General features: G+C 50.5%; 1 protein-coding gene across 5 annotated transcripts in view; it reads right to left on the reverse strand.

Annotated features, from left to right (window-relative positions):
• Positions 1-24,440, reverse strand: part of LOC140898919 (uncharacterized) — a 77,651-nt gene that overhangs the window by 23,228 nt on the left and 29,983 nt on the right. For 3 of the 5 annotated variants that reach the window (XM_078849023.1, XM_073313507.2, XM_078849026.1), the window contains 6 exons: positions 21,594-21,709; positions 12,115-12,231; positions 11,625-11,743; positions 6,273-6,374; positions 5,096-5,262; positions 3,891-4,185 (listed from right to left, as the gene is read on the reverse strand). In XM_078849023.1, the coding sequence (XP_078705149.1) occupies positions 3,891-3,892 (2 nt within the window). In that variant the 5' untranslated portion in view covers positions 3,893-4,185; positions 5,096-5,262; positions 6,273-6,374; ... (1 more) ...; positions 12,115-12,231; positions 21,594-21,709. Of the gene's footprint in view, positions 1-3,890; positions 4,186-5,095; positions 5,263-6,272; positions 6,375-11,624; positions 11,744-12,114; positions 16,765-21,593; positions 21,710-24,440 lie in introns of those variants that run through there. The other 2 variants (XR_012155145.2, XM_073313516.2) reach the window with 2 other exon arrangements.

Raw genomic sequence — 24,440 nt, forward strand, 5'->3', positions numbered from 1 at the left:
GGGAAATGACCATAGGTCTCGTGGGTCCCAGGCTGGCACCTTCTCTTCCAACCTTCTGCCCCCTTCGTCCCTGGTTCAGTGTGAGGTGTGAGAAATCTGGGGCACAGGAGCTGGCTGGTGCCCAGGTGGAACTATGTTGCCGATTGCACAGATCTCACTTTTCTGAAACATTGAGTCTGCTGCTACAACCATACCAGGGCCCGCTAAGATCCTTGCAGCTGGTCAGGGCTAAGCTGTGACCTGTGCGACGTAGGGAAGACAAAACAGATCTTCCATCACTACCACAGCTCTGTGTTACATGGGACTCACTGCTGGCTCAAACCAACCAGCCCTCCTAAAATGGAGCCTGTAAATCCTCCAGCCCTGCTGTTCTCCTTTGTCTGTAGTGCCCAGAGGCCTCAGTCCCGGATCAGGGCCCCATGGTGTTAGACATTGTACAGACACAGCCCAATTCCCCCCACGCGGGGTCTCCTGGGCAGGAGGGGCTCCATTTCTCACCCAGTGTCTCCTGCCAGCAATGATGCTCTGAGAGACGTCTATGCTCTGGGCTTCCCGGGCTGGGAGGCAAGTGTGGCTGTCTCTGGGTGACTCTGCTGACTCTCCAGCAGCTGCACTTCAGGTGTCCTAATGCAGCTCTAGTCCTCTCCAGAGCTCAGGGGGCCTGTCCTGGCATCAGACTGTCCTGGTAAATAGAACAATGGCTCCTGGCAACCTGAGAATGCCTCTTCCCCCAGCAACCTCAGTGCCATTCCCGATGGAAGGGATGGTGTCAGCAAAGGTGATGGACGCGGTCATGCCTAGTGGTTGGAGCTGGACTCAGGAGGCCAGGGCGTGAGTGGAGCAAGGCTGGAGGGAGACCAGAGCTGGAGTAGGACTAGGAGCGGGGCTGGAGCAGGCTAAGACTGTTGCCAATGTCAGACAGGAGCGAGTTCCTGGCCCTGGAGTCGTGTTGAGCAGACTGAGCTGCTGCTGTGAAATGGATACACCTGCTCTGGGAGTCACGGGTCCAGTTCCTGGCTTGTGGTTGGCTGGAGCCCAGCACAGGATGGACTCAGGGCCTGACAGATGGCTCCAGGGGGCGCTTGGCTCCTGGCCCAGCAGGGTACTGACATGCCAGGCACCCCAGGGCATTATCACCAGCCCGTTCCCAGTCTTGGCATGGCAGTATGTTTCCTTCCCAGTCGCCGTCCCCTGGCATTAAACCAGGAACTCTGCGCTGAGGATGTGCACCTGGCAGCACGCAGCCTCCTGAGAACAGACAGGCCAGGGTGCAGGGCGAGGGCTCCCAGAGAGAAATAGCATGAGGGCAATGCTGGGAACCCCCAGGCCGTCTTCAGCTAGAGCATGAGGGTGCCCTAGCCTCCTAGAGAGCATGAATCTAGCTTCAGCTCAGCCTTTGTGTCCCCCCGTTCTCTGCGCTAGATGGGTCGGTCTCCTGGAGGGACAAAGTGCCGATCAGGAGTTCCTGGCTCATCCAATGTCAGTTTCCAGCTCTTGTAAAAAAACCGGTGACTTCCCGAACACAGGAGCTGGCCTTCTTCAGGCTGTGCTGTGCCTGTACACGTTCCACTGTAGGGGCGTGTGCACCCAGGGCACGCGAGTCACAGACGTTTGCCAACAGTACCACGGAGCAGGGCCTACGCCCCTGCTCTCCCCGTGTGCTCGGGCATCAAAAGGGCACATCTGCCACCTCCCTCTCAAGGCCTTCGCACCTGTGTGCTGCCAGGTGAACATCCCCATTTCTACTGAGGCCTCAGGGACAAGGTTTCTGAGGAACCGGCTGGAGTTTATCACCCCCTGTGTTGCACCCCTACGGCTAGCTGGGGATCCAAACTCACTCACCGGTTTGAGCCCCTGCCTAGCCAGGCCCTGTTCCCTCCCCCAGGCAGTTGCTGGCCCTGAACTCCTGCAGGCAGCCATGACACAGAGGCACTTGGGGCTCGAGAGAAGGGCTATTGCCAGCTGAATGACCCCTGCCTGTACAGTGGGGATTGAGGCCACCTTTACCAGCAGGTGCCCCCCAAGTCCTGTGCTATGCTGAGTCTGGGGAGATGGGCAGGTTCAGCCTCATTAGAGAGGATGTGGCCGGACAGACAGACAGAATCAGGTCCCCACGCAGAATAGGTTCCAGTGTCGGGTCCTGTCTATACCCACAGCGTGTTGCACCCAGCATGTGCAGATACTGGATGTTCTGGAATCTAAGTTCAGACACTAGAAACTGCCTAACACCAGGCTGAGGTCTGGGGCTGTGTATGGTACAGAGCACAGCGCCCCTAACAACGGGCAGGAAGCTGGGAGATGTGTAGGATACAGAGCACAGCACCCCTAATGCTGGGCATGGGAGCTGGAGATGTGCAAGGTACGGAGCACAGCACCCCCTAAGTTGAGCAGCGGGGCTGGGAGATGGGGTAATGTCGGGTACAGAGCACAGCACCCCCTGATGCTGGGTAGGGGGGCTGAGGCTGTGTACGGTGCAGAGCACAGCACCCCTTAACACCGGGCTTGGGGGCTGGGGTTGTGTACAGTACAGAGCACTAACGCCAGGCAGGGGGGCTGAGAGATGAGTGCAGCACCCCCTAACGCCAGGCAGGAGGACTGGGGGAATATGTAGGATACAGAGCTCAGAGTCCTCTAACCCCTGGCAGGGGGGCTGAGAGATGGGGGGCGTGTAGGATACAGAGTACAGGGGTGTGGTCTCCTGCCCTGACAGACTGGGAGGGAGTCACAAATACCCCCTGGTGGGCAGAACCAGGACACCCATGGCCGCCCTGCTGGAAGCAGAAGGGCAGGACAGGAAGCGGAACTGTGCAAGGCCGGCCCTCCAGCTCAGATGGGAGAGAGCTGCTAGATGAGCAGGACGTCTCTTCCCCGCTGCAGGAGCCCAGACCTGACAGAGCGCTATCCTGACAGAGACCCAGAGGGGCTGCCGGAGCTGCCAGACGCCAGGGACTCCGAGGAGCTGGTGGGGCTGCCACAAGCCGTCTACCCCAGTGAAGCGAACGACCCTGGAACCCATGTACACACGGAATGGGCATGTAGGAAGGAGCCCAGGGCAGCCGAATAGGGTTCAGCCGTGTTATTGACTACAAGCCGGACAGTGTGTTGCCGTCAGATTTTCCCTGCTGCCCCAGTGGCAGACCACTCCACCGCTGTTAGGGTCCTGGGCTGGGACACAGTGGAGCGGGAGGGCCTGGGTTCCCCTACCCCCGCCACCCCACCGTCAGGAGTGGCAGCCTCCCCACCTGGTTGTCAGGAGGCCTGCATTGGTCTGGCACCCGCCTGAATCAGGACGCCAGACGGTTGTGTTGACTCTCCCACCAGAGAGCTAACCTCCCCTAGTCTGCGACGGCTCTGCCAGACTATAGGCCAGAACCCCCCTACTTGATTGCTGGCCAGCCCCGATCAAGGGCCAGGCAAGTGGACCTCCTGCTGCTCTGCCTGCCTGTAGGCCAGAGCTCCTTCTCGATTGCAGCCCTGCCCTGATTGAGGGCCCCAGGAAAACAGACTCCCTACCATTGCTTGGCCTGACTGCAGGCCAGAACCATTAACACTGAGCTAATTTTCCCCTGAACCAAGGTACCCCGGAAGTATCGTAGCGAGTGGAGTGGTCTCCCACTTAGACTGATGGGGAGGGAGCTGCGAACTCCTTACAGCCTCTCTTTCTGCTCGTTCATACTTTTCCTCTAAATATGTCAAAACACAAGCACACAATCTTATCCTGGCCAGACACAGAAAAAGAATACAAAATAAGTTTTCAAAATGTCCGACACCACCAAAATCGTACACGACCGGAAATGGGAATGGAGAGTGGAACATAAACCCTACACGGGGCAAGGAAAACTGTCAAAAAGTACATGGTGATGAAAGCTATCAAGCGGTTAACTACTCACATGGCTGGGGAGGGCAGGCGGCCAATGGGAAAGAAGCCATGGTCTGGCACGAAGTGCTCCACCCTGCTCCAGGAAGGCTCTGGTTCTCCAATCCCCCAAAGAAGGGAGGCTGGCTTTAACCAGAGCTAGGGCAGCTGGGCAGCTCCAATGACCGGGCTCTCCCTAGTGCACATCACTGTCATCCTGTGGAACAACGTCCACAGGCTGGAGCGGGCTGGAAGGTAGTTCTTGAAGGTATCCAGGATGAGGATGGTCTGCGAAGCCAGGCATCGGACTGAGGACTTGCTGTCCTGTCCTGAAGGAAATGGAGGTCAGAGCCACGGCTCTCTGGAAAGCCCCGGCAGACCAAGCCAGCACTGTGCCTCTTGGCCCACGACAAAGAGGCAGCAGGCTGGAGGCAGGGGACTCGCGGGAACAACCAGCAACCCTCACTAAACATCCCCACTGCCCTCCATAGCTGGGGGAGCCTCCAGACACAGGCAAGAAGTCACAATGAACCCCATTCACTCACTATTTCTAGGACTGCCCCGTCCCTGCAGTATCTGAGCACCTCATCCCTGCCTGCATTTACCCTCCCCTTTCCCCCTCAATGCACAGATGGGCACTTAGGCCCAGAGAGGGGGAGAGTCACAAAGGGGGTTTGGGCATTGTTAGGCTACGCCTAACTTCGGGTGCCCTACTGCCCTCCAGGAGGGAACTCAGCCATTCTCTAGCTCCAGTTGGGAGGCCCAGCTATGAACCTGCTCTGGGAGTGAGGAGCCTGAGCTATGTCACCCCTTCCCCCTTTTCCCCAACAAATGTGGAGGAGACACTGCTCTGCCCTGCGCTGGCCCAGGGGTCTGGGCATGCAGCAGGGAGGTAGATGACCGGATGTCACCTCGGCCTCATTTGGAGCAGTGGCTTGACCCCAAGCACCCCATGTGGAGGTGACTGCCCCAAGCACTGGGCTAGTGAGTGCAAGGGGGGAGGCAGGACCCCACCTTGGCTGTGTTCTGGGGTGAGGGGGGGCAATCCTTGGTACTTGCCAACCAGCAGACACGACAGGGTGAGGGGGCAGCTGATCGGGGTTGGGGGGGATCTACATTTTGCATCCCTTTGTGGCTCTCGCCCACGATCATATTGCTGGCGTTGGAGATTGAACCCAGCCCGCGGCTCTGGGCCATTCGTCCCCCTAACGCTCAGTGCTCAAAGCGGTTACCACTCACCGTTGCAGATAGCATCCAGCTTGTCCTGGCTCCTCTGGTCCAGCTGCCAGGCAGTGAGCTCTCCACACACACACAAACAGCTCGTCACCTCCCCACATCCCCCGTGAGGGTTTCAAAGCGTCTGTCACCCTCCAAGCAGTTTCAGAGTAACAGCCGTGTTAGTCTGTCTTCGCAAAAAGAAAAGGAGGACTTGTGGCACCTTAGAGACTTGTGCTGGAAATGGCCCAACTTGATGATCACTTTAGATAAGCTATCACCAGCAGGACAGTGGGGTGGGAGGGGGTATTGTTTCATGGTCTCTGTGTGTATATAATGTCTACTGCAGTTTCCACGGTATGCATCCGATGAAGTGAGCTGTAGCTCACGAAAGCTCATGCTCAAATAAATTGGTTAGTCTCTAAGGTGCCACAAGTCCTCCTTTTCTTTTTCCTCCAAGCAGTGGGGCTTTCCCCCACCCCTCACTGACCAGGACGTGCTCCTGAGTCCCCAGAGAAAGGGAGAGGCCCCAGGGATGGCTGTGGGGCTGGTTGCCAAAGGAGAGCATAGCGCCTTGAAGTTCCACTACCAAGAGCCCATGGCAGGTTGTGGGGGGACGGGTACTGCATGGGGAGCAGTGGGGTTAGAGGGGGCCCATCAGCCAATCAGGGCAGTTTGGGTTGAGCTTGCTCCTGCAGGTTTCTGACACCCCTGAGCCTTCATTCAGCAATCAGGAGCCCAGTGGTTACTTCTCACTGCCAGCAGGGATTGAGCAGAGCCTGGGACCGGATCCAGCCCCCCTGCTAAAGGGACCCCTCTGCTCTGTGCTTACCTAGGAACCTGATGGCCACTTCTCTAATTGGAGCCTGCGGGTTCTCCAGAAAGGCCATAGTCTGACACAGGAAGGTTTCTGCTCTCCCCTTGTAGTGCGCCACCGAGGAGCCAGAACAAGGGAGCACCAGATTATGAAAGGCCTTTCCGTCCCACAGGCCGGGTTCCAGGTCTGTGGAGTGTCCTGCCTTCGCCCCTCCTTCCTGTGCCGGGGGGATCACGCAGTGGGACTACACCCAGGGCCAGGTGTGGTCCTGGGGCTGGGGCTCGGTGTGGGCACAGAGCCGGGCAATGGGGGGTGCCCTATCCACCAATTCCCCCACTCCTGCCAGAAAGGGCTACGCAGTGAATGACCCGAGGGCTCCCTCACCCGGCAGTCACAGCTTCGCCACGGCTCCTTTTGCTGGAGGAGGGCACCGAGCTGGTGCCACCTCAGGAATTGCGCAGCACTGCTGAGGGTGTCCCAACACACCTGCAAAACAAGAGGGGCCGGAGCGAGCCGGCCATGGTTACGGGAGCTGGAAGCCAGGGCCGCCCCTAGGCATACGCAGCTGCGTAGGGCACCATGAAACTTGGTGCCCCAAATTTCATGGTACCCCTAGGCAGCTGCATGCTGCATATGGAGCAGCCCCAGTGATCAGCCCCATCCCTTGGCCCAGCCCCCACTACAAAGGGCAGGGCAGTTGCTGGTGCGGGGGGTCCCAGACAACTCCCTCCAACCTGCCTCTTACCCTTCCCCCTGCTCCGCCCGCCCCCATTCCACCTCTTCTCCGCAAGCCTCTTCCCCCAGCGACCCCACACTCACCAGCAGTGGCAGGAAGTGGAGCAACCCGGTCCCAGCCCACTCTACTCCGCCAGCTCCCAGCCACGGCGCTCCACTTCCCTGCGCCGGTGAGTGCGGCAAAAGGATCACCCCCCCGCCCCCACTTACCAGCGGCAGGAAGCAGAGCAACACGAGCCCAGCCTGCTCCGCTTCCCTAGCCCCAGCCATGTCCCTCGGTTGGGGAAAGGACTGCCCCCCGGCTCTCACCAGCGGCGGGAAACAGAGCACCGCCGCTGGGAGCTGGCGGAGTAGAGCAGGCTGAGACCGGGCTTCTCTGCTTCCCGCTGCTGTCAGTGAGTGGGGGGAGAGGGGGGTAGGATCCCTTTCCCGAAACCCTCTTCCCCCAAGCGACACGGCTGGAGCTGGGGTGAGGGAAGCAGAGCAGGCTGCTCCTGGCTCCCCACTAATCCCCTGGGCCTCTGGGGGCCTGTAGGGCCCCCAGAAGTGACCCCCCACAGCTCCTGCCTTCCAGACCCTGGTGGGGGTGGAGGGGGAGGCCTGGGGCTTCACACAGCCCCACCACAGGGGTGGCTACATTGGGCACCCAAATGGCTAGGGACGGCCCCTCTCTGCTGGACTAACCCTCCTCCTTAGTCTCTTTGGGACAGGACTCTTAGTCAGGAAGGAAAAAGGAAGAGGGTCAGGGATGAGATGTTCAGCAACATGCTCTGCAGCACTGATGACCCGCTGGAGTAGCGGAAGGCGAAGGAGGAATGGGACGCCCAGCAGGAGGAAGGAATACTGGCTCAGTTCTTCAAGCATGAAGAGAGCAATTGGGACCAGGACCAGTTGCTGATGGAGCAGTTGATCGACCTGGTGGCCATTGGGTACAACCTCCAGTACCAGGGCACAGCCCACTACAGCACCAACCCCACGAGTACAAACTTCCACTCTGGGGCTGCACTGTTCTGCAGGGCACCACGTCCTGCAGCCAGAAGAGGCCCTGGAAACTCTGCGGTTGGGTGGTCAGTGAACAGCTGTATGCGCTGGAATGGACAGATGTTCCCTGTGCACACCACCTGCATCGCCTGTACAGCTGTGTGCAACATGGGCAACACATTCTGTTGGGGGCAGGAGAGCAGGGCCCAGACTTCTGACCGATTTAGTGCAACAGTATGAAACCTTCCTGCATCACATTTCCCCAACACATGCCCCGTCACTGCATTACAGGCTCCTCATCCCTGCGTTGCCAGGACGTGGGCACACAAGGCATCCCTCATTTCCCTTGCTTGCCTGGATCCAGCCCCAGTGAGGAAAGGGGCACTGTCTGGTTGCTGATGTAAGCAGTGTCAGGATGAGCTCCACCCTGACATCTGGTGGTGAGGTGTGGCAAGTTGTGGAAAAGAACTTCAGGGGCCAATCTCATTTGCATAGGCACACCCACCACGCCTAGAATGAGACCATAGCTGCCCAAATGGTCACTTTGGCTGCTGTGGGATCCCCAGTGTCTCTGTTATTGGGGCAGGAAGAATAAATTGTTATTACCCTGATTATGGGAACTGTGCTTGGAACTGCACGTGGCCTTTTGTTATGATGGAGGGATTCACCATCAACTAAGTAGCACTCGCTAGGCAAGGGTCATGGGTTCCAAAACTGTGTGAATGGAGAGAGGCTGGGGACAAGTATTAATACTTGGTAGCATGGGCTCCTTGGTGAGGGCCTTACATGCTAATTGCACTTCCTCCTCTCTCCACTGTAGAATATCAGAGCTAATTTTGATTTCATTAGAAGTCTAGTTATAGGCTGCTGAGCTCACTTTGGGCTGACAGTGCACCAGCACTGGGGCTCCCCTATTATAAGCTGAATTCACCTAAGAGCTGAAATCACTGAGTGTTGTGTTAAGTAGTGGGGGAGCCTGAAGATATATTGTGGAGCAGGTTGCGGGACGGCTGGTGAAGCAGTTTGACGCGGCGCAGTGTGTGGATGGCAGGAGCTGCTTGTGGGCCGTGGAGCTGAGCGAAGGAGTTCGTGGGGCGGCTGGCGGAGCGGAGCGCAGCTGAGCGAAGGAGTTCGTGGGGCGGCTGGCGGAGCGGAGCGCAGCTATGGAGCGGTCAGCTTCAGATCACGTAAGGTGCCTCTTACCCCTGTCCCAACTTTTGGCAACTACAAGATCATCTCTGCTGTGTATCTAGACCTCAAGAATTGAATTCAAGTCTGTCTGGATATTGATCTTTTAACCATCACTCTCTCTCTTTTCTTTTTTAATAGATTTTAGTTTAGTTAATAAGAATTGACTGTAAGCGTGTATTTGGGGTAAGATCTAAGTTATTATTTGACCTGGGTCTGGGGCTTGGTTCTTTGGGGTCAGGAGAACCTTTTCTTTTATATGATGAAATAAGATTTTCAGAATTTATCATCACACATTGGACAGGTGTGCCTGGATGGAGGCCTGAAGCTGGGTACTTAAGGGAACTGCATTGTTTGGACTTCTGAGTAACCAGTGAGATAATACAGAAGTTGTTTTGTGCTGGCTTGGCAAATCTAAGTATTGGAATATCTACCAGCGTTTGGGGTTTGTCTGCCCTGTTTTGTTTGCAGTTCACCCTATTTGAGTCATCTCAGCTGGCTCCCACGGGCAGCACTGTCACACATGAATTAAAGGTTTTCCATCCCTCCTGTCATGGAGTCCCCAGGTGATGCTCTGGAACTGCTCCCTATGAAGCCAGGCAGGACTCTGGGGAAGTCTCCTTTCTGTGAGCAGACTGTTTTCAGGACACTCAGCTCACACAACTTCCACCTTCCTGAGTCTGACCTCGGAGCAGTCAGCATTCTCTGCCCCTCCATGCGCTTCCCACAGCAAGTCCACCCAGGCGGGGTCCTGGGGAAGCCAGAGGGTCCTGCACCCCAACTTTGCAGTCAGACGTGACTCTCAGCCAGCCAGTAAAACAGAAGGTTTATTAGAGGACAGGAACATGGTCTAAACCAGAGCTTGTAGGTGCAGAGAACAGGACCCCTCAGCTGGGTCCATTTTGGGGGGCAGTGAGCCAGACAACCACATCTGCACTTCACTCCAGGTCCCCAGCCAGCCCCAAACTGAAACTCTCTCCAGCCCCTCCTCCTCTGGGCTTTGTCCCTTTCCCAGGCCAGTAGGTCACCTGATTCCTTTGTTCTCCAACCCTTTAGCTCTCACCTTGCAGGGGGGAAGGGCCAGGTGCCAGGAAACAGGGTGTTGGCCATTCTCTGTGTCCAGACCCCTTCACACACCTGCCCTCTAGGGCTCTGCAATGATCATACATCCTTATCCCACCACCTAGATACTTAAGAACTGCATAAGGGAAATTGAGGCACCTCCACAATATTCAGAGGAAACATTAAGAACAGTCCCATTTCGTCACACCTCCTGAGCTCAACTCACAGTTCTTCTCTCTCATGGGAGCACTCCCTGGTGTTTCCCCACTGGGAGTGCAAGTTCAACACAAACAGAAACAGTCTCCTGTGCCCTCCTGGGCTTCACACTGTCCTTAAACAAACTTGGTCTTAATCCTTACCAGAGCTTTTCCTGGAGCCTGGCCTCTTCTCTGCCTTGGCAGGCCACTCCCAGCCATACCTACCTGGAGACGTTTTCTCCCCTGCAGCCTCAGGGTCTCCTGTAGGAGCCTTCTTGCTTTCTGCAACTTCTGTAGCCATCTGCCACTGACCCTTTCTGCCCAAACTGCTAGGCTAACTAAGGCCAGATTGTGTCATGTGACCCACTGTCATTCTCCCCACATGGAAAGCGTCAAGGTTGGGGCTGGGCCCATTTCCCCTTAAAGGGGCCAGTCACTCTGCAATAAATCCCTTTTCCTTGCCACCTCTTGTTTTCAGGGAGAGGAGGTAGGAAATGTGACAGGCAGCTTCTTCCCAGAACCTCACTGCTTATAGACATTGGTGTCCTAGGAGGCAAAAGTGGAGCAAATTTCCATTGATCATGTGGGTTGATGGCTGACCCACAACACAGAGACTCAGAGATTGTAAGGCCAGAAAGGACCATTGTGATCATCTAGCCCAGGGGTGGGCAAACTTTTTGGCCCGAGGACTACATCGGGTTGTGAAACTGTGTGGAGGGCTGGGTAGGGAAGGCTGTGCCTCCCCAAACAGCCTGGTCCCTGCCCCAGCCCCCTATCTGCCCCCTCCCACTTCCTGCCCCCTGACCTCCCCCCTGACCCGACCCATCCAACCCCGCTGCTCCTTGTCCCCTGACTGCCCCCTCCTGGGACCCCTGCCCGTAACCACCTCCCGTGCAAAAAAGAGCAGCCCCTAAAGTCCTTTTCCACAGCTCAGCACCAGATGTCAGGGTAGAGCTCATTCTGGCTCTGCTTACATATATATGTTTTCGTATAATTATACTTATGCTTTGATTTATTTGGATTTTAAATAAATTTAAACAAAGTCTTCCTGTTCCTATTTGTGTGATTCACCAGTCTCACTTGATAATAATCTTAGGTCGCTCCCTGAGTAAGGAACCTGTTATTAGTGACCTGTTCAATTTGCACCCTAAATTTATCAAAGGCTACACCTGTCAGGTAGCCACTTTTTAATCCATAACCAAGTTGAACATTATTTGTCAACAAAATTTGTAATCTCACCAAAGAGGGACATCAAGTTAATTTGACAGGATCCATTTTCCATAAACCCATGTTGTTTGGCATTCATTAAATTATACTCATTTAATTCTCTATTAATTGAGTCCCATTTCAGAAGTTGTATTATTTTCCCTGGAACCAATGTCAGCCTCACAGACCTATAATTACCTTCAGGGGTTCTCAAACTGGGGGGTGGGGCATGACCCCTCAAGGGGTTGCCAGGTTATTACATGGAGGGTTGCGAGCAGTTAGCCACCACCCACAAACCCAACTTCCCCTCCAGCATTTATAATAGTGTTGAATATAAATATATAATAACAAGTGGATAAATAGGTACCTGATATAGATAGATAGATAGATATTTTAATTTTTATAGCAGCCTTCACTTCCCCTCAAAGCCAGGTTGGTTTATTTTTAACTGCTGCAGCCCTTCTTCTTTCTTCTTTAAACCGTCTGCTAATAAAGCAGGAGATGGATTAATTGTTTATTATTATTAATAATAATTAATTAATAATGATCAAATAGTTATTACATTTATATTATTGAGGCACCCAAAGGCCCATTCAGGTCACAGATATAGACACACTCCCAGCTCCAGAGACCTGACAGTCCAAAAGACTCAAGAACAGATGCAGGATTGGATATGGGAGAAATAACATAAAAGCAAATTCACATGGTGATGATTGGTACAATTTCCTGTTTTGTCGTTACTGTTTGTTTAAGTAGCAGTAGGGCTGAGTGAGGGAGAATGGCAGGATTGGGGAGCAGAGGTTGGTTAAAATAAGGAGAGGGAAGGAAGGGCAAGAGGTACACCCAGAGCTCCTCACCTGCCAAGCTAGTCACTGTCAAGTGTTTTTCCAGAATCACAACAGAGGGAGGGATCTCAAGAAGGGATTCGAAGGAGGATCAGGTGTTGGCTGCACAGATTTTTTTCAGGGAGTTTTCTCCATAAAGAAAGGGCAGCATGGGAGAAAAGGGAAAAGTAAAGAGTTAAAGATGTTTCCCTTAATCCAAGTATTTGTAACAGTTCTCTTTAGGAAGAGCCTGAGGTAGGTGTGATGCCAGCCAGTCATTATTCTGAGCTTTCTATGTCCCTTGCCTTGTGCCTGTTCCATTAATTGTCTATGTCCCAAGAATCAAGTAAACTTGTTTCCAAGGAGTCTTCCCCCTACTGACAGAACCAATGGGTATAATGTGTGTCAAACATCCTGCTACCGCAACAGAGGGTCATGGCCTACTCAGGAAGCCCTAAGATCTGCCTCTACCACTAATGATCATGGTCTTGGCAGGAAACCCCAAGGTCTATTAGTCGGACAACTGTCAATATTACAGGTGGTGCTGGGTAATTTATCTTGTACAACAGCTGATCTGAGTGACACAACCTGGTTCAAGTGACATGTCCTTGTCTACAATTGGGCATGTCCTATACTGCGAATTGGTCTTGTAATGATCACTTTTAGCACATGGGATTTCTTCCCTAGTTTATAAAATCATCTGCCTCTAATGTCTCCCAACTGATGTCTAATACAATATAGAATCTATGAGGGTGAGAAACAGCTTAGATACATACAGTTTGTACAGCATTTTTTCTTCCCGCACCAGAGATGGGAGTTACCAGATGATCTGAGGCTGTGGTAAACCTGACATGAGGAGGGGGCTCATTACTCATATATGGTGATGTTTGTTGCTTTTGAGTTTTATTGGATGTTTTAGCTTCATACATTCACAGATAAAACCACTGATAATAACTAAAAAGGCAGATGGGTTTGCTATTGGTTCCTTTGCACAGCTGATTCCAGACTCTGAATCTATATATTTCCCTTCCACTGCTTTGTTGTCACTTGTCAGACACAGAGGAGCCCTGGCAGGTGTTTAGGGGCAGCCAGTGCAGTGAGCGAGGGGACAGCAAGTCAGGCTGGCAATGAAGGGACATCTCTCCACTCCGGTGCTGTGCCTTCTTCTCCTCACAATTCAGGTCATAGCAGGTAAGTCTCCTCAGTGTTTCACCAGGAGAGCTGGGTTAACTGGATCTAGGGTGGTGACTTTTACAGTCCACTTTTTACCATCCATGTCTGGCTTGGAGGTTGTGACTTTTCCTTTTCGGATTGGACCTTGCCACTGTTACAGAGGCTGTTTTTACCTTGAGATTGGACTAATGCAATGACCTCTGTGTGGGGCTGCACCTTAAAACCATTCAGAGAACGAAGCTGGTGCAAATAGCAGCGACTCACTGAGCAGCGCATCTGGCTGGGAGCATGTTACAGCCATGCTGGAGGGTCTGCACTAGCTGCCCAGCTATGGGTGGAGGTTAAGGTGTTGGTGATGATTTATAAAGTCCTAAATGGCCTGGGACCAGCCTCTCTGAGGGATCACCTCTCTCCCTGTGCCGTGTGGCCAGAGCTGTGGTCAGCAGGGTGCCCAAGCTGGTTCCTCCTTTTATAAAGGAGAGGGGTGGCTGGCAGGGTGCTCTCTGTGAGGGCTCCAGGACTCTGGAACTTGCTCACCCTTTGGGCCAAAATAGTGCAAATTTGGTGATGACCTTTTGGGCACACTGCAAAATACACTCGTTTGAGGGGTGGGGATTGGGAAGGACACAGGCTGTGCATCACATAATGAGAAAGGGGTGGAACGAGTTTCTGTAGGTGTCTGGCTAGCTGAGTTCCTCTTGAAATGGTCACTTAATGCTGCTGGAATTTGTGTGTTATCCATGCCGTCCGGGTGCCCAGAGCTTTGGCTAGGCGTCACTTTAGTGTTTTAAATCCCAATAAATACATCAATAATTTGGGATCCAACAGAAATGTCTGTTTGGTCCAGAATCCAACAGCTCCAAGGGCCAAGTCCTGGCTCCTCACTCCCTCATTCACTCACTGAAGCTAGTAGAAGTTTTGCATGTGTGAGATGAGCAGGATTTTCCCAAATAAAACCAGAGCTGATTCATGCCACAGAGAGGGTGAGGGGGGGTGAGGTAGGGTGCAGTGTGCAATGCCTAGTGCGCGTGAGGGTACTGGAAGTTCTGCCAGCAGGCAGATTTATCCTGCAGGAGCCCTGCCTCCCTCCCTCTCCCAAGGTTTCTGCTGGAGCAGAGAAGCTTTGAATCCTAGCTGGAGTCTTCAGAAGCCCAACCAGCACAAGCTGCATGGCAGAGGTGCTGCATCAGGGCCTCTCACGGCCACACTGGTTTCATTCCCTCAAGGCTGCCCCTGCCCAGTTTCAGGGCTGCTCTCATTCCTCCAGCACAGTGAGAGTTGAAGGCTCTTTGCCAAGCTGTATCCCAACTCCAGGCAGACGTAACACTAGTAGCGGGGGGTAGGCCCTGTGTTACAGCAGCATGTGCTCGTACAATGCAGGGAGTGAATCTGGCCCAAAGATTCCAAAACTGATTAACAATAGGATTAAAATCGAATGTGGGACCCAGATATGATTTAAATAATACAGTGATTGGAACCTGTTTGGCTGGTATTAAGAGGATGTTTGGTAGGGAAGGTCTGCCAGGATGGTCTGGCCACGTACTGGTGTGAATTGCACTGTTCTCTCAGCTCCATGGAGGCTCCTTACACATGGTGTCCCCAGCTCAGCCATCCACCGCTGCAACCAGCCTGTTCCAGGGCTCACAGTGGAACTCTGCATGTAGCCGTAACTCCTAGACGTAGTAATGATGCCTGGAATTGCTCCCAGTCTCAGGGAAAGTCCCGGGTCGTCAAACCCTGTCCTGGGGGCCAGTTCTCCCAGGCAATATCTGAGGACTGTGTGGCAGGCAGTGGCCCCACCTCACAGTCCCTGTGAACTGCCTCCCTCCCAGCTGCCAGCTTTGCCTCTCCACAACCCCCAGAAATGCAAACAGCCGTAGAGACAACTGGGGGCAGGGGGTGGAACTCAGAGCAACTGGGAGAAAAGCAGCCTGCAGGGAATGGGGGCAGAGTCTGCTCCTCATCTGGGGAAGGAGCAGCCTGTACATGCAGGGCAGAGAGGCCAGGTAGAAAGGGGAGAAGAGGAGGGAAAGAGCCTGAGGGATGAGGGTGGGAAGCGACCAGTGGAAGAGAGAAATGTGTGGGGCAGGTGCAGAGAGAAAGCTCCGGTAGGGAGCACAAGGCCGTAATGCCAAGCGCCACAGAACAAAAATTGCAAGGTTAAAAAAACCATCCAGTCTCATTTTTCCATCTGTCTTTAGAATCCCCCTCTACTCCTCTGCCAGTGTTGGGGTGAGAATTGCAGGCTGAAAAGTCACCCTTTGTGCACCTGAACTGCACGACTCCCCTGGCTGCTCAGCTGGAGACTCCGCTTACCCTCCCCTCACCCCTGAGACAGGGAACTGCCCTCCATTGCCCAGCACTGCCTTCGCTCTCCCTCCTGGTTCAGTTCCTCTGACAGACGAAGGATGGGCTGGGAAATAGCTTGACAGCCACTGAGCTAATTCATACAGCATGGTTCATGCTCACACACAGAACTTCTGTTACTGGTCAGGGGTGAGTTACAGACAGAGATACTGGAGACCTTCACACTGACATCAACCACTCACATCAACTACCGTGTCACCGTAACACGACGGGAATGATTTAGCCATTTGCAAATAGCAACACTTCCCCAGTGACAGTGACAGGAGATGGCACCATTTGGAATAAGGGAAAATCCATGAGTTGGTGCCTTTCCTCGTGTTCTCATGAGACAGGTAAACACCCCAAATTGCCGGAATGGAGATAAAATAGGGAGAGCTGCAGCACTGACAGCCCCAAGCGTAAGGGCCTGAGATGTGAGAAGGTGGCGCCATGAGGCAGCTCTGGGCATATCCCATTCTCCTGGCTTTGGGTGCGGATCCCCTGCTGGCAGGCGCCGACTCTGCTGTGATAACGCTGGGGGCGGGGGGGCTCCCTGCTCGCTCTGACCCTTCTCTGTGTCTCTCTTTGAAAGTGTTAACTTGCTGAGGCTGGTGGATGGAGGCAGCCCCTGTGCCAGGAGAGTGGAGGTTAAACACCAGGATCAGTGGGGGACAGTGTGTGATCACGGCTGGGACATGGCAGATGCTGGGGTTGTCTGTAAGCAGTTGGGATGTGGAGCTGCTGTCAGTGCTCCTGGAAATGCACATATTGGATGAGAATCTCGACCAATTTGGCTAAAAAACATTGCCTGTGATGGTACCAAGTCTGCTCTCTGGCACTGTGGGAACGAGGAATGGGGTAAGAATGACTGCGGGAATGGAGAGGAAGCTGGAGTGACCTGTTCAGGTAAGAATCAGCCAGCTCAATCCTGAAAGGCAAATCCCCTGAGACAAAAGGGCTTGAACCTAGAGGGCATCGTGTGCCTGTTACCCTAACGAGAAATGAACAAAAACCAGAACAACTCCTGTAATGATTGTTATTACTGAGCTGTAATTATTACTAATCATGTCCCTGGCCACTGAAGAACCCCCTGTGTGACTGTGAAGCGTTTTCAGGATCTCATTTCCAGTTGTTTCAATGCCACGTCTTTCCTTTCCTTTAAAAATGCAGATACAAGAGAAAATGGAAAAGGAAAATGTCAGGTTGGTCCTAAGTCGCTGAGACACTTTTGAAAATTTAACACTCATGCTAAAATGAAGACCCAGACACCCAACCGCAGAGGTACAGAGGCTGGGGCATGTATGTAGCCCCTTTGCCACCCTGATAGGGTGAAGGAGGAATGGGCAGATTCTCCCAGGTTGGCCAGAACTAGATTTAGCCAAGAGCACTCCCCCCTCTGCTCTGTTACTTCTCACATTTTGGACCAACCAGTAATAGAAAATTTCAAAATCTCTGATACCCTGTAGATCTAGCATAGCATAGAGAGCTCAGCCAAAAATATACCTCAACCCTACACAGCACAGGAATATCATATTATGGAGTCATTTTTTGTGACTCAGTAGTTAACATGACAGCTACAGATCCAGAGAGCCTGTGTGTAACTGCAGCTGGGTGTGTCCCTACCTGTATGAATGCTGGTGAAAGTGCAGGCTGGAGGGCTTTGCTGTTTGTCACAGCAGTACAGTGTGAGAGGGAGCCCAGGCCGGTGCATCAGGGGGCTCAGTCGTACCCCAGTTCCAGGTGGCACCCCCCAGGGAATACGTCACAATAGTGTTTCACAACTATTGAACACTTTAAATTGTGTGAGAAAACAATTATGTGGGCTCCAGGCAAACAAATGTGAAAATATCGGGGATGGACTAAAGCTGTGGGTTTTACTCCCAGACCCAGATCTGAACTTGTCAATGTGCTGCTTTCCTACTACCTAAGCACAGCCAAAAAGTGAAGGGATTGATTCTCTGACCTAGGCTATGGTTGCATTAGCCAGAAGAGGCTACAGTAGTAGTAGAGATGGCATGTAATCATCTGGGAGGTTGTGCAATTCTGTGGGCAAGTTAATGATAGAAAGGTAAGCAGTCGTTTGATTCATACAAATCTAGAGAATCATTACTTCAATGGTGCCACCCTCCGCACTGTGGCAAAGGGGCAGTCACTGTCTTTCCCCCCCAACCTCCGCACTTGGCTCCCAGCTCCAAGTCCTCTGTGATACCTGACTTGTTTTAATGTTACAGATTCCTGTAAATGGAAGGAGTGCATTAAGTTGATTTGCCATCATCAGCAAAAATAAGTGGTTTGGTGGTGTTGATTATGAGCTTTGTTTGTGATGCTGTCAAGGTTCCTTCCCCACTTTGAACTCTAGGGTACAGATGTGGGGACCTGCATGAAAAACCCCCTAAGCTTATTTTTACCAGCTTAGGTTAAAACTTCCCCAAGGTACAAACTATTTTACCTTTTGCCCTTGGACTTTATTGCTGCCACTACCAAGCGTCTAACAAATATATAATAGGGAAAGAGCCCGCTTGGAAACATCTTTCCCCCAAAAATCCTCCCAAACCCTACACCCCCTTTCCTGGGGAAGGCTTGATAAAAATCCTCACCAATTTGCATAGGTGAACACAGACCCAAACCCTTGGACCTTAAGAACAAGGAAAAAGCAATCAAGTTCTTAAAAGAAGAATTTTAACTGAAGAAAAAGTAAAAGAATCACCTCTGTAAAATCAGGATGGTAAATACCTTACAGGGTAATCAGATTCAAAACATAGAGAATCCCTCTTGGCAAAACCTTAAGTTACAAAAAGACACAAAAACAGGAATATACATTCCATTTAGCACAGCTTATTTTATCAGCATTTAAACAAAACAGAATCTAACGCATATCTAACTAGATTACTTACTAAGTTCTAAGACTCCATTCCTGTTCTGTCCCCGGCAAAAGCATCACACAGACAGAGAGAACCTTTGTTTCTCCCCCGCCACCAGCTTTGAAAGTATCTTGTCTCCTCATTGGTCATTTTGGTCAGGTGCCAGCGAGGTTACCTTTAGCTTCTTAACCCTTTACAGGTGAAAGGGTTTTTCCTCTTGCCAGGAGGGATTTTAAAGGGGTTTACCCTTCCCTTTATATTTATGACAGATGCCAAAAGAGTTGCAATGAGGCACTGGTTAAGCTGTCCGCATCCAGCCAGAAATTACAGGAATCCATCCGCAAATAGTGTGCACATAGTTACATCATATAACTTTGGGTTTGTAATTAACTATTACAAAATCCTTATTTTTGCATTAGTCTATTATAGAATTAACCAGGTGATTGTTTGCTTGTCTCCTGATTGTATCCAGATCTCAGTGTGATGTTGATCTATGTGAGAACTTGGGAAAGTACAAGTTCTCAATGGTACCATGATCAGTGATCATGATCAATGGTACCATGTTTGAATATGATGGGATAATGCACGTGTTCCAGGGGAAAATCAAACAAATTTGCACATTGCAAGGTCTTCCTAAGCCAGCACCTACTGACAAAGTGATCAGTACCTCAGGCCAGCAGAGGCCTTTCAGTGTAGCAGTCACAGATGGTATGGCTAAGGTACAAGCTCTCAACAAACCAGAAACCATTAATACCTGCTAAGATGTGGCTGAACATTTTATGAGGAGGCTACAGATAAAATACTGGACCTCTGATAAAGTCCACTTCATGTTTGACATGTATGCACAGGAATTAAAAATATTACAGAAAGCATCGAATCCATGGTATTGCACCTTTCCAATATAAAATCAGTGATTCACGAACACTTACAGTGTAACAGTGAAGAAGCTACTATCTCACACTTTCACAAAAAAAACAAATTAATTGGGGGAGGGATAGCTCAGTGGTTTGAGCATTGGCCTGCTAAACCCAGGACTGAGTTCAATCCTTGAGGGGCCCATTTTGGGATCTGGGGCAAAAATTGGAGATTGGACCTGCTTTGAGCAGGGGGTTGGACTAGATGACTTCCTGAGGTCCCTTCCAATCCTGATATTCTATGAACTGCATAACTTGCAGCAAAAATGCTCCAGCATGCAAATAATTGCTTATTGTCTCATAGCATAATGAAGCTGTTGCCTTGTGCTGTTCAGTGGAATTTCTTCATAGTTTCCCATCAAGAGACTGACACTAAAGTCATTCTGCATGCCATCAATGCTCTGTGAAGAAGGGTGGAATGTTGTGTTTGCTGTGGTACCACTGTCCAGGCTGCAAAACTGCTACAGCTATTCACTGCTTCTGTTCTTGGAGCTCCGGTGTTATCAGCATAAGCAGAGAGTTCAATCTGCTAATTTAGCAGACTTCAATGTCACTCATAAAGACCACAGGCTCAGTTCAGTGGCAAAGGTGCTCTACCAGGTTTATTGTCGACAGAGCAGACCCTGGCTCCATGGTTACAGGTACACTAGCACATGTATGCCGGTGACAATGGACCAACTCAGTCAGCAGTAGGAGTCTGCTGCCTCCTAGGAGGGGCGACTTTGTCCAGCTTATGACTTACCTTTTTATACATTGATACAAACAAGTTATGTATTACAATCCTGACATAGTTAGTTACCACCTTTACCCGTGTACCTAACAGTTAGAACAAAACATCCTCATCCATTATCCTGTCACCCCATCCTTATCTTACAAGGGGATAATATGTTCTTGTACCATCCCTTCAGAATGTGTTTACATAGTTACTTGAGAGATCTGTGTAGGTTTTGGTACAGTCCTTTCCAGTCAGGAATTTGCTTACTTGGTTAGCTGACACTTGGTGCACTGCTATTTAGCACCAGGCCAGGCCTGCTCTGGTTCACACCCTTAGTTATGCCTAAGGCTCCAGTAAGGCCTACACCACCAAGAGATGCTTCTGAACTGTGGATGTTCTAGTGCTCTCTGTGAGATGCTATTCGAGACTTCCAAAAGATTTGGGATTTTGTGCCTGTTGCTGGGGAACAGACTCACTGTATGTCCCTCAGATGATGTGTTGCTATCATGTAGACCACTAAAAGCCACTGCACTGACAGGTTTCCACTCCCTTCTAGGATGTGACGGCTGGAAGGTTGGTTGGAAAGACCAAATTATCTTACTAGAAGTCATTTGATTCAGCCTCCAAAGACTCTCTCTCCTCACTCTAGGAATGGCTTGATGAGGTCATAAGTGCACTGGAGGCATTCATGTGCCAGGTTTATCATTTGAAGACCAATATAGTTCTGTAAGTGTTGGTATGTGGGTAGGTATTTTCCAAGAAGCAGACAAATAGAGAAAAATTGCCACCAATAAGTGCTGCATTTATACCCACTGTCAAGAGGGTGAATTATCAAGCAATGGAATGTCTCTGGGATGACTGAAAGTATCCAAAACTTGCCCTCCCATGTTGGGCACGGATGGGTCTTGGAGGATGGACTGATCACACCAGTTGTGTGTGATATACCATGTGCTCCTGGTATATCCTTCAGCTAATCAAATGCTCACGTGCAAAGACCAGATGCTCACCACCCTGCAAATGTCTGGCAATCAGCCTGCCTTGTACAGAAACCTGCAAGTGCAGCGTGGACAAGGATCATTGTGACAGCATATCTAGCCGTGGTGCCTTAGAGATGACAACTGATGACTCTGACTTTGATTAAATGTTTTCAGTCCTGCATGTCAAGGTTAACTTCCCTAAGATTACCAGAGATCAATCTATTTAAGGAATACATCCCTGTGTTAAAGTGTAATTTTAAAAATCTTTAGTTTAAAAAAAAACTCTCAATTCTATAGCTACATAATAATTCTAGGTTTGTCATGTTTGGTACCACTGTGTTCACGGGAGAAGGCTTTTGAATGATATCCAACTTGACCCACTCTGACAACACTGTTTTATCAAAATTTCCACCACTGTAGGACCTGGAGTTGCAGGGGGCGGGGGCGGGAGTTGCTCCAGCAGCAGTGGGTGACGCTATTGAAATTGATTCTGTAGGTTTTTATGAATCAAATGACAACCCCTTACCTGTCCGTCACTAACTTGTCCACGGAATGAGATCTTACTGCCTGATGCTCCCAGACATCACGGAGGGCACAAGTCATGGGGCTCTGAGATGACCTCCACGAGCAGCAGTGCTGGGCCTGGAAGGTGGAAGGTGGGGTGAGTTGGGAGATGGAGGAAAAGGAAGGAAAGAGCAAAGGACGCTTCCCAGAAGTTCAGGAACAGCAGTTAGTTTGGGGGTGTTTATCTCAGCTTTATTCTGGGCTGTGGTGCAGTTTGAGAACATGAACACCTACTCCAAAAGGAGAATTCTTTATTTTGGACAGGTAGGACGTCATGTTGCCTGATAATTTTTTTTATTAGATTATTAATTTAGAATCCCCAATTAACACTGAAACTTGTCCCTAAGATCAGGCCCAGTATTATCAGAATCACTGGTTCGGGAGCCCAATAAGACATGGGAGTGACAACAGCACTCACACTCAGGGAAGACCTTCTGTAATAGTAAAAGTTTTATTTATTACAATGATTATTCCAATAAATAAAACAATCCAAACAAGTGAAGTGATGTAATACAATGCTGTAAGGACGGCCTGCACCATAACAGGTATATACTCACTCTATCCTTGGAGAGTTCTAGAAATTGAGACAGGTCCTAGTCTGGCTCTGACATGCTACTGATGAAGAATTGCAATGGCTGTACCTTTACTTTATCTTAACTTCTTCACCCTCATAAGATTGGGGTACCTTTATTCTATAGGCTTGTATATTAATTAAACTAAACTCACTAACAAATACATTCATTGAATTACTATGCCTACCTGCAGTTGAGGATCTGCTAATGTTCCCCTCCAAAAATACTCCAAACTGGTACAAACTGTCTTCCCGCTACACTTGTGATTGTTACAAAACAATACATAAAGTTTTGTGCTACCTTGTGATTTAAGGTCACTGTTACTTTATTTACTTATGCTAACGCATTGAGCAGTACTCCTACTCAGACTGCAATGCCTTGTACTTGTGCTAAGTGCTTAAGCTTTTCTTATGGGTCAGGGCCTATAGGTTGCTGGCATTTCTGCAATCAATTCCTTATAGTAGTAATCATAAGATAAAGGGGTAATTACTACATGGGTACAGTCAGAGTGAACATCTTGGGCAAAAAGCATCTGGGGTTGCAGAATGGTGGAGGGGGCTTTCTATGACATTTTGCCCCTTTCTCTCCAGTGCTGGGTTTCCTAGCCCCCACTGCAAAATGCCTCCACCAAGCACCAGGTTTCTTACTGCTGGGCACTGTTTGATGAAGGTATTATACACAAGGCCTCTTAAATAATCTCTGTCCCCAAGCACTCTGGCCTTGTGCCATCACAGCTGTGCTTCTGCCAGCAGTCACTGCAGGGAGCTCCCATTCCACACTTCTTTCATACTGCTCCTGATTGACAAGGAGGTGTCTTTTTGTAGCCACGAATGCCCCTCATGTACATCATATGGTGAACTAGGAGTGCTGCCCACCCATTATTTCCATCCTCTGCTGCCTCATGGAAGCCACAGACTAAGAGCAAGACACCAGACTCCTTCTTGACAGCATTTATACCACCTTCTGAGGCCACTAAACTGAGCATTGAGATGGTTTTCCCATCAGAGCCATCAGCCCTTAAGAGTGCATGGTGGATGGTGAAATCACTTATACCGTCTGGAGATTAGTCCCTACGCAAAATATCTAGGGAGGTGCTAGTCTAAAATAATGGGTTTAGCATACCACTAGAAACTCCTGGATCCCACTATTGATTCTGCCACTGATTTGCTGTGTTGGGGAAAGTCACTTCCCTTCCCTATCCTTCAGTTTCTTCATCTTTCAGAAGGGGATAACAGCTTCCCAGTCTGGTCAGAGAGATGTGAGGGTTACTTAGTGTTGATATGCTGCTTGGAAGATGTAAAGTACTACAAACGTGGTCAGGTTTATTTAATGCTGCTTTCTGTGATTTCTTCTCCATTGTGTTCATCACCAGGGGGAATTTCCCTTTTGTCTGATCAGAAAACAAGTAACTTATGCTGAGAGGAGTCTTAGATGCATGTTAATATTTGTAGGAGAGGCTTTTGCTTTTCACTGTAACATACCAAAGAATTTTGACCTTCAGGGCTCACCAGATGTTTTTAAGGGATGGGAGAAGAGATTCTCAAGTTTCAGTATTTCCTGAATGTCTTAGATGTCTGGTGTTTTTTCCCCTTTGGCTTAGCTCAAGCTAGTACAGGAGGACAATTCTCCCATTGCCAATGAGACTGTCCAGCTGAAGCTCAATGGCAGTTTCCACGGTATGCATCCGATGAAGTGAGCTGTAGCTCACGAAAGCTCATGCTCAAATAAATTGGTTAGTCTCTAAGGTGCCACAAGTACTCCTTTTCTTTTTGCGAATACAGACTAACACGGCTGTTACTCTGCAACAATGGAAAGAATGTGGGCAACTACACCACAGCTGAGAATGGCACTGTTCAGCTTTCTATCAACATGTCTGAGCTCTTCAATCCGGACTTCAACCTGAGAGTGAGTAACCAAAGAGAAGAGGAGCCTGTGCCCTGGAAAGTCCCTCTGCAGAGGAGTTTGAGGGATGGTCTTGGCCATCATCAAAGCTAGAGATGGGGCTCAAACCAAACCCTCAAATCTGAACACAGGTTCACTTTGGGGAACTCTGGATCTGGATGTGAAAAGCACAGCTGGCCCTAACTCTATATTGGGGTGAAACAAAACCCTGAATTGCCTCAATAATCCCAAATTTGGTCACCACTTTTGACCCAGATCCCATAATGATTCAGACAGTAACTCTTCAGTGGTAGCCCCATGTATACAGTGATGACTTGTACAGAAGTATCCACAGA

The sequence above is a fragment of the Lepidochelys kempii genome, chromosome 1 (genome assembly GCF_965140285.1).
Source record: "Lepidochelys kempii isolate rLepKem1 chromosome 1, rLepKem1.hap1, whole genome shotgun sequence".
Classification (NCBI taxonomy): Eukaryota; Metazoa; Chordata; order Testudines; family Cheloniidae; genus Lepidochelys; species Lepidochelys kempii.